This window comes from Atta cephalotes, assembly GCF_000143395.1.
Source record: "Atta cephalotes unplaced genomic scaffold scaffold00055, whole genome shotgun sequence".
In the NCBI taxonomy this organism is placed as follows: Eukaryota; Metazoa; Arthropoda; class Insecta; order Hymenoptera; family Formicidae; genus Atta; species Atta cephalotes.
In genome coordinates this window covers 1,607,264-1,618,127 of record NW_012130119.1, presented here as the reverse complement: position 1 = coordinate 1,618,127, position 10,864 = coordinate 1,607,264, and the positions used below count along the sequence as shown (strand labels likewise).

General features: G+C 34.1%; 1 protein-coding gene across 1 annotated transcript in view; it reads left to right on the top strand.

Annotated features, from left to right (window-relative positions):
• Positions 1-7,622, top strand: part of LOC105623308 (probable cation-transporting ATPase 13A3) — a 7,939-nt gene extending 317 nt beyond the window's left edge. Inside the window, exons 2-11 of the mRNA XM_012204706.1 lie at positions 434-518; positions 609-836; positions 1,047-1,171; positions 1,241-1,397; positions 1,639-1,843; positions 1,924-2,262; positions 2,353-3,307; positions 3,623-4,142; positions 4,241-4,422; positions 6,202-7,622. Of these exons, the coding sequence (XP_012060096.1) occupies positions 434-518; positions 609-836; positions 1,047-1,171; positions 1,241-1,397; positions 1,639-1,843; positions 1,924-2,262; positions 2,353-3,307; positions 3,623-4,142; positions 4,241-4,422; positions 6,202-7,622 (4,217 nt within the window). The remainder of the gene's footprint in view (positions 1-433; positions 519-608; positions 837-1,046; positions 1,172-1,240; positions 1,398-1,638; positions 1,844-1,923; positions 2,263-2,352; positions 3,308-3,622; positions 4,143-4,240; positions 4,423-6,201) is intronic.
• The last annotated feature ends 3,242 nt before the right edge of the window (positions 7,623-10,864 follow it).

Below are 10,864 nucleotides of genomic sequence, written 5' to 3'. Positions count from 1 at the left end.
ATTTATTTTTACGTTTTACCGTTAACTAAACTTACTATTTGTTGGTCGTATGTATAGCGTCTCTACTATATATATATATATATATATATATATATATATATATATATATATATTAAATAAACGCGCTTGTCCTGTTCTATCTTGCTACTTTATCACGATTATCCTCGATAACCGCACAATTTCCATTCTCTCTCATTCCCCTCGTGATTTGACGCGATCGGAGTTATAAAGGCTACCAGTAGTACCAGTAGTGCCGTCAGAAACGCGCCGCATTCTGCACGTCTATTGCTATATCAATAACAAGTAGAATCTTACGAAACGTCGCGGAGAAAGCGTCAGTCATACACAAAGTTCGCTATTGGTGAACGAACATTCACCAGGACGTTCGGCGTGCAAATGGCTACGCGTTGTAACAATTTTGGCGTTGTTTCAGGTACCAGAGCAAATGGCCTTCTACACTTGAAGAATGGCGTAGATTACATTAATCCTGGTGAAGAGGACCAGATGGAAATTTATGGGTATGTCATTTGCATTACGTCAAGTAATCATAAATGAATTCTCTTTGAAAACCTCGCAGTCCACTTAATTTTCGCTTATTATTGTTACAGTTATAGACGAAACCATGCACGGACCGTTATTATCTGGTTCCTGATTGTCATTACTGGAGGTCTGCTGAGGCTGATATTCCATTGGGTACCGCATCTCATGCTTCAAGCCACCCACATAAAATGCTCTTTGGAAGAGGCAGAAACCGTTTTGTTAATTGAAAAGTTTCAAGGAAAACACACAAGTTATTATGTGAAGAAGTTGAGGAACGTGACCGCTAAGGAAGTTATGTTAGTAATGTATCAAACAAGATAATAAAATGAATATTAGCAATTATTATTTTTATATAAGACATTATATAAAGACATTATATAAAAATTATTAGATTAAAGAAGATGTATTTAAAATTTATATAGAGAAAGAGAGAGAGAAAAAGAAAAATAAGCATCAAGCCTCGATCAATTCTTTACTTATTTTTAAATTATTATTTTATTTTATAGTAATAAATCTTTCCATGAAGAATCTCTGATGGATGACGCATGGGATGGCAGTGTTATAACCACCAAAGAAGAAAAGGAAACTTATGCAATGTTATCTGTGCATCTTTTTGGGGGTCAATTCAAACGTGAGTAAAAATCAGTATGCTTTTTTGCGTCATTGTTTGTGCATTTCAGACATAAGGGAATATTTTTAGAGGTGCCATCCATTACCATTTTCAATTGCAAGAAGCTGACTTACGTCTGGGACCCGGAGAGATCGGAGTTCTTGAAATTGCGTGGCCTCGATACTGACGTTTTAACATCCACATTACATCAAGCACAAGGTCTTAGTTCTCAGGAACAGTACATGAGGTAAAAGCTGAACTATATAATTTGAGTGTCTTTTGTTTCCATTTCCATCAATATAGATTAACTTTAATCTCAACTTACTCATCATCTTTTTCTAATTTGAAAAACTATAAAAAGATGAAGAGTAAGTTAATTAAAACTAATCTATATTGATAGAAATGGTCACTAATGAAAATGAGTCATAACTCAATTATGACATTTTAATGTCGTTTAAATTAATTAATTGGACTATTTACATCGATAGGCGTAATGTTTATGGCAATAACGAGATTGTGATTCCCGTGAAAAGCATATTAACATTGTTATGCCTCGAAGTGCTCAACCCGTTTTACGTCTTCCAATTATTTAGTTTTTGTTTGTGGGTCGCGGACGACTATTATTACTACGCCATGGTCATTCTCGCGATGTCAAGTGCCGGCATTATAATGGCAGTTTTTCAAACACGACGAGTGAGTCACTTTTCCTTTTTTTTTATAGTTTCTATATATCTCGTGTTATGATCAATCTGATCGAATTTTGTTCATCTTAGAATCAGCATAATTTGCGATCGACGGTACATTCATCTGACGTTGCCACGGTGATGCGAGATCGTACAATCGGCCAAACTGCAATAGTGCCGGCCGAACGCTTGGTGCCCGGTGACGTTTTGGTAATTCCGTCTCATGGATGTCTAATGCCATGCGATGCCGTGCTGCTGACTGGCAATTGCATTCTCAATGAGTCTATGCTGACGGGGGAATCAGTACCTGTCACAAAGACACCAGTTCCTTCTTCCAATGATGTGATATATAATACCAAAGAACATGCTAGGCATACGCTTTTCTGCGGTACCAGAATTATTCAAACAAGATACTACGGTAGTGAAAAGGTAAGTCAACTTATTTAACATATAAATTTTATATTTGTAAATTGGTATTTTAATGTTGTATAAATGGAAATGATTGTGTTGTAACATTAGGTTCTAGCTGTGGTTATCAGAACAGGTTTCAATACCAGCAAAGGTGATCTTGTGCGATCCATTATGTATCCCCCACCTGTGGATTTCAAGTTCGAGCAAGACTCATATAAATTCGTCACATTACTAGCATGCATAGCCAGCATCGGCGTTATTTATACTATCGTGTCAAAAGTAATGAAAAGCATTGACAGTAGTCATGTTGCTTTGGAAGCGTTAGATCTCATCACTATTGTTGTTCCGCCGGCGTTACCAGCTGCCATGACGGTTGGACGTCTCGTAGCGCAACGTAGATTGGAAAAGAAAAAAATATACTGCACGAGTCCGAGAACGATTAACGTGTCGGGATCCATCGATTGCATTTGCTTCGATAAGACTGGAACATTAACCGAAGACGGTTTGGATATGTGGGGCGTGGTAAGTGTATCAGATGGCAAGTTTCAGTTACCTATCAAGGACATTGCTAGTCTATCGTTATCCGAAGTTCTTATTGGCATGGTTACATGCCATGGACTCACCATAATCGATAATCAATTGATGGGTGACCCGCTCGATTTGAAAATGTTTGAATCCACTGGATGGACGCTGGAGGAACCTGATGTATCTGATACATCTAAATTTTCTATGCTTTTCCCGACGATCGTCAGGCCAGCAAAAAACTCTAAGCTTCTTAAAAGACTGCCCAACGATTTGGGCGATACGCTCAGTCGACAAAACTCCATGTCTTCCGATGTGGTAGACGGTATATCTCTCAATAATCTATGTGATGCCGCGTTTAGCGATTCTGCGACGGAACTGGGCGAACAAGGACTGGAAGTAGGCATTGTCCGGCAGTTTCCTTTTACATCCAGTCTTCAAAGGATGAGCGTGATTACCAGGACATTGGGCGCCAATCATTATGATCTTTACTGCAAGGGTAGTCCAGAGATGATCCTCACTCTCTCAAGAGCAGAATCCAGTAAGTCTTTACAGTTATATTATATTTTGTAAGTGACTAATGGTGAGGAATATAGAGAGGAGGATAAGAAATATTTGTCAGACGATAACGAATAACGTGAAGAGATCTTTCGTCTACTCGTAAGACGAGTGGGTTACACAATAAATTTGTGTCAAGCATTTCTTATGAATTCAATCTTGAGTATTTTATCGTGCAATAATGAAGAGTCACGTTAAGTTTAAAGTTTTACAATTTAATATAATCTTACGTAATCATTAAATCTTACTGTTTTAATTCTATTAATACAAATGACATCTCTATTTGTTCTTTTTGTAGTTCCTCCAGATTTCACAGCTATTTTACAAGAATATACATCCGAAGGATATCGAGTGATCGCTCTCGCGCACAAATCTCTGAATCGTCTTCCGTACGCCAAGGTGCAACGCATAAATCGTGAAGCTGCCGAGATTGATTTAACATTCTTAGCGCTCATAATTATGGAGAACCGATTGAAACCCGAGACTTCACCGGTGATCGCCGAACTGAATACTGCATGCATTAAGACGGTGATGGTAACGGGCGACAATATGTTGACCGCACTCTCAGTGGCCAGAGACTGCGACATCGTGAAGCCAGGTACGCCTGTGATCGCCGTCTCGACGAATCAGCAGAATCAGATGAAACCACAGATTTACTTCACAAAGAGCGATAGTCAACCATCACCAACTTCACCAAATAGTCAGCCCGATCTCAGCGAAATATCCGATCTGAACAGTGTGGTTAGTTTGGATACTGTTGAGAGCGGTTCCTTCGGTAATACTAAGTTGGAGAACAATATCAATTATTTATCGGATGAGTAAGTATCTTATATATCTGTGTTCTTAAGCAATGTGACAAGATCTATTAAAATTATTGGATAAATGTAATTGATTTATTGATCTGTTTGAATTACAGTGTGCAATATTCCAAGAACAAGTACGCGTTCGCGTTGACAGGAAAAACGTGGGCATTAATAAAGCAGTATTATCCAGAATTGATTCCTAAAGTGGTGACTCGCGGTGCCATTTTTGCGAGAATGTCGCCGGATCAGAAGCAGCAGTTGGTTCAAGAACTGCAGTCCTTAGGATATTATGTTGGTAAGTGTGAACAAAAAAAAACATCTATATTAATCAATGTATAGCGTATCCTTAAGCTTCCGAAGCTGACGTTAAAATTTGTAACATACAGTTACACGTTAGATAAGACCCATTTAATTTATGTTAATGATACTGAAAGTGAAATGGACTATCAGTTCCTAAACGTCACCTAGATCTAAAGAATACTTATAACTCCTGCCAAATTCCAGTGAGAAATGATAATGGAATCGATGTCGATTTTATATTGAAAGAATCAAATCAAATCGACAACGAATCGATATCGATTTTATTGTCATTTCTCACTGAGATATCAATTTCAATCCAGCATTGTATATCCTTATAAAATTATTTAATCTCTTCTTCTTTTTGTTCTTGAACTTAATAATCCTAGGCTTCTTATACACGTATAAAATAAATATGTGATAACAGTTAAAATCGATCCGATTATAAGTCGTTTTCATACGGAGCCGCACGACATCACTTGTACAAGGGCCTCATGAATCACGGATCATCATAGATCATTGTTTAATATAATCTAGAATGTTTAAATTAATATTACTGTACAATACGACTGTTACTTTCGTTGCCTATATTTTTATCTAAGTGGCAGTGATTAAATTTTATTGTATCGAAAAACATCGATCATTAATGTGGTACAATAGTAATTTTTTAACCGCATAAAAATGTTTTAATATTGTTTTTGTAGAAGATACATATATGAAGATAAGGTGCAAATTTTTGCGCATCTTTTCTCAACTTACTACGTTACAAGTAATAACATTTATTTTTTATAGTTTTTTATTAAATGTATAATTGATATCATGGATCAATAAATACTAATGATGAAATCACCAATACGGAACAATATAGAAAATATTTGTACTAAAAGGGCAGTTTATACTTTTAAGCAATTAATTTTTATTTTATCGTAATAAATTTTATATTAATGGTTATTTGTTTTCTTATAACTTTCTATTTTATTATTATTTAATAATTATTAATTATATTTTATTGTATTAGTGACTATGCTAAGAATGTATAATATTAATTGAAAATATTTTTCAATTTTACCGTTATTTTTTACATAATTCTATTATTTTGTGTATGACTTATGGTATGAGACACCATGGGACATCATTTCTTGAAAAATATTTTTTATTTTTTCCTTGAAAACTAATAAATACTTACTAAATTTTAAAATATATACATTATACTTTAATTATAAAAAAAAAAATGATACAAAATTTGTATATTTAGATGCACTTTTACGAGTGTGAATTTTTGTGACTTATAGTGACTCTGTGTGTAAATATAAAAAATATAAATATTAAATTTATTTTAAGATTTTACTGCGATCCACCAATGGCATAGTACTGTTGCATAAGAATATTAGTCTTAGCAACATATACATATCTATTATTATTGCATGCGATTATTGTAAGTAAAAATATAAATTATAAAAATGTTACCTGATAATGCAAAAACAATTATATACGTAATTGAACTAATAAGCCATATATAATTACAAAGTGATGTCGAATCAGAAACGTTGTAATAGTAAAATTCACGAATAAAAAATCATCAAACGTCTCATTTAACGGAATACAAAATTTTTTGGCAATAATTCAAATTTGCAGGTGTAACATAGAGAATATCCTAATTGAGTGGGTTCATTAGATCTATCTCAGCTCCGGAGGGTTAACGGAATGACAAATGCAGCGAATCAAAAAGACAACTTGTGAATCTTAATAATTTGACATAAAATTTCTTTTTTCGCAGCCATGGTGGGAGACGGTGCTAACGATTGCGGTGCATTGAAAGCGGCGCACACCGGGATATCCTTGTCGGACACGGAATCTTCCGTTGCCTCGCCTTTCACCAGTCGCGAAACCAACATCTCCTGCGTTTTGACGGTAATACGAGAAGGTCGCGCCGCATTAGTGACTTCCTTTGGCATTTTTAAATACATGGCTGCCTACTCACTCACGCAATTTATCTCGGTGATGCTCCTCTACAACATTGAGTCCAATTTGACGGACATCGAGTTTTTGTACATCGATCTCTTCATCATTTCCATATTCGCTTTCTTTTTCGGTCGCACAGAGGCCTATGAGGGCCCACTGGTAAAAATAGCACCGCTCAATAGTCTCATCAGCACATCACCAATTCTCAGTCTGATCACCCAACTTCTGATCGTCGCGATTTTCCAATACACGAGTCTCTGGCATTTGCAGCAGATGTCATGGTTTAAACCATTCAACCCTGCCGTAACCGAGGATAAGGATGAAGTGAGCTGCTTAGAGAATTACACGGTCTTTATCGTCAGTTCTATGCAGTATATCATCTTGGCGGTAGCGTTCTCCAAAGGACCGCCATATAGAAAATCCCTCTTCACTAATTATGGCCTACTTACCTCTTTCGTGTTTCTTAGTCTCTTTTCCATCTATCTCGCAATATGTCCTTTCGAGTGGCTGGTTAATTGGTTCGAACTCATACTACCCGACGATTTGGGCTTTCGCTTCATCCTGGTCGGCTATGGCATAGTAAATTTCGTGATTGCGCTATTGGTTGAGTATCTGTTTGTAGAGTACCTCGTGTTTGGCAAATTGCGCTATCGCTGGCATGACTTGGATAAATCTCGACGGAAGTTTTTAGCTATTGAACGAGACATGGCGCGCGATCTCAAGTGGCCGCCGATCTCCCAGGAGCCACTACCGGAAGCGGCGCCGGATTTATTAATCCGGCAGAACGTCACCGAGATCAAAATCGAGAAACGAATTACTGAATCATGCCTTCCCGCCGATAGTAGCTTTATGAACAATTCACCAATTTGCGCCGGTTTCAAACACTTTGGATCCGCTCGCGAAGTTACTCTCAATCCCAGATCTCTTTTCAATGATTGCCGAAACACAGTGTCAATGCAAACGGTGCCGTGCTTCGAGGACTTATCACCGAAGCAATCAAATGTGGAAACCACGGTGAAACGACGACACAATTCGGAATCAGCAAATGGTATCAATCGTTACGAGAAACCTTACATGAATCACAATACTAATCCCATCGCCACACTTCCAAGGAATCCTAATGCGACTCTTCAGCCGCAAAAGCTAAGAGACTTCAAGAATGTCCTAGTGCACAAGAGCGACGATCGAGTGTCGAATACTCAGAATGTGCTTGAGTTAGATATTTTGCCGTCCTGAGATCCGAAATATTCAAAGATCGGTCGAGGTAGCTAAGTATCTCTAAATCAATATAATAGTTAATTCAAAATATCATTTGATCGTTATTTTTAACGATGCATTTAAGACAATAGAACGATATTTATGATCGATATAAAGCATAATCCAAAAGTCTGGATCTTTGATAAGGCGGCTTTTTGTGTTTTGAATGTGTTCTGATGCTCTTGTATCGTTCATTTTCAAGTAGCATAATTGTACATAAATAATTTATAGCGCATACATTTATTGCGCGTTGCATTTTAACAGAACGAAAGGATTTAAAAAGAAATTGCGAATGATGATTGCAAATCAATGCATGATAGAAACGATTGATTCGTTGCTAAATATTCATCTCGAAAATCATTCCATGGCGAAATTTGCCTTGAACTAGAGGTGATATTGCGAAGGGTTTGGTAACTGTCAGAGACGTGCATGTTTAGGTATAATTCATTAAGGAATAGAATTTTCCTGAATACTATGCGATGTTATAAAATAGATCAAACCGATAGCGATATGTTAGATATTATCGCGATTTGGGGCTGATTACGTACTGTTAAATAACTACGTCAAAATAAAAAAAATATGTACTTATGAAATATGCGCAACAAATATAGAAGATACTTAATCGCGTTGGTTTACTTGCGACACTATAGTTCGTGTTGAAAAGTAGCGGTTGTCAAATAAAATATGTTTTTAATGTAGATGTTGTTCACTCATTTCATCATTGCTTCTTTTATAGCGTAGTAAAAAGAAATCAACAGCGTTGGAACATGTTAAATAAAAGTATCTAAATGCAGTATCTAGATACTTTAGCTATCTAAGTGCATTACCTAGATCCTTATACCTGTATTTGTACCTGAGTATTCTTTTGTACAGTATCTTTTAAATTTAGATAAGTAGGTACAAGAGTATTTATACATTTTGTGTCGTTATATTAGAAATTTAATTTTGGATTGTTATATAAATTATCATTTTTCTTTAAACCTCAACTTTGTGCAAGTGTTATGTGCAATTTTTATGTGCTTCACCGCCTAGATAATTTCATAGCGAATTCAATTAGGTGCACTCAGTGCGTACTGATGCACATTAAAGATGTCGTACATATATAAATTGACATAAATATATGTGTTTAATATGAATATAAAAATGAATTAAACCTTGAAATCTTCAATAGTTTGTTATACTGTTAAGTAAAATCTGTATTTTATAATTTGAAATATTTGCATTTTACTTTTATGCAGATTAAATCAGTACAATAGTTTTAATATGCATTAATATGTTCTTGTTAATATTTAGTGGAATGATGATTAAAAAAAAACCTCATAAGAAGAAAAAACTGGTCATGTGATGTGATCTCTCTTGATTGATTCCAAGCATCGAAGCTCGATCTATATAGAGCTTATTACGGATGCAAGAAAAATTCCTCACATTAGTAAGTAGTATTTTTTTTAGTCTCTTTTATGATTGACATTTTTACTATTATATTATAGTTGAAAATTAAGCTGAATTGGAAATTAAGTTTTTTTTTATTCATATCAAAGAACTTTAAATTTTCATTTCAAATAAAGATCAAGGGAACAATTGTAAAGATTCAAATAAAAATAAAAATAAGATATTCTACAAAATGCATGGTAGCTTATCGCTTTGACATATGTACGATTATAATTTTCATTATATAAACATTTTTGTATGTACCTACTACATAAGTAGTAATTTCATATAAAATAAAACTTGTTTATTTGTGTTTTTCAATTTGTTGTTTTTCTTTTTCTATTTTTTCTTTTTTTCTGTTAAAAGTACCTAAAAAGTATTTAAATTGTTCAGATACTTTTATACTGTACCTACTTGTATCTATACTCAGAGGTAATTAATTTAAAAATATTTATACTAATAATTAAATACTTTTTCCACACAATATCTATATCTATACATAAATACTTTTCAAACGATATCTGTTCCAACACCGGAAATCAATAATATTGTTTCTTTTAAAAAAAATCAAGTATAGAAAAATGAAAAAATTGCTCATGTATAATTATGTGTAATTTTAAATACAATTTTATATGAGTAATTCCTTTACATTTCTTTAAACTTGATTTTATTTAAAACAAAAAAATACAAAAATCATCTAATATGTCTTAAGCCCAATTGCACCAACGTTACTTTGATTTTAAAAAACTCTCTCTATCTTTCATTTTAAAACCGAAAAAAGATAGGGACAAAGAGAATTTTAAGTCTCGCTTAAAATTAGAATAACGTTAATACAATCATAAATTAGATAAGAATTTTAAACAAAGTTTTATATGTATTTTCTTTGTTTTATGAAGAGAATACAAAGAAAGTTTTCAGGTAACCTCGTATTTTCCCAGGTAAATGTTGTGAATATTTTTACAAAAAGTATTAATTGTTATTAAAAATATAAAATCACCTTACATTATACAAATATTTTTCACAATTTCTGCGTCCGTGGCGAGAATATAAAACTAGTGCGAATAATATCGTTAATATCAACGCATATATGCAACGATTACTTTTTTACAAAATAATATAAAGAAATTACTCTTTGAAATTATATATTTTTAGTGTAATGCATGGTCTACAATAAGAAATAGCAGTAGTGGATTAAGGGATAAACGTAGAAATCGACCAATCATAGTTAAATGTGAGAAAAATAATCAATCATGATCGATTTCTACGCCTCCTTAATCCATTACTGCTATTACCCATTGTAGATCATGCATAAGTTATTTGATTTTAGCGACAAGAAATCATATTGAAAAATGATTCTTATTGAAGATACTGTAATTCATATCTTTATATCCTGGTACCGTATTGATCAATTTTCGAGAGCTATTATGCGCATATCCTTGTCTTTAGATATACTGATATAGTATTGATCAATTGTCTGAAGCTGTTACACGCATGAGCATACTCCTGTCTTTTATATCATGGTACTGTATTTTGATCAATCAGTTCAAGCATTTTATATTAAAACAGAGAAGTCTGAGAGTGGCCGTGCCCGGGATTTAACTGCTATTTTATTTTGAAGCATCTCTATGTCCATAAATTGAACTACTTAGCCAATGTCCATGATCCATCAGTAATGTTAACTATTTTTTGGTTTTTATGTTTTACGCTGTGTTATCAACGAGATACTATTAAGATGATAAAACTTAAAACCTCCTGTTTTATCACATAAGCAACAAAAAAGTATTTCTTATACA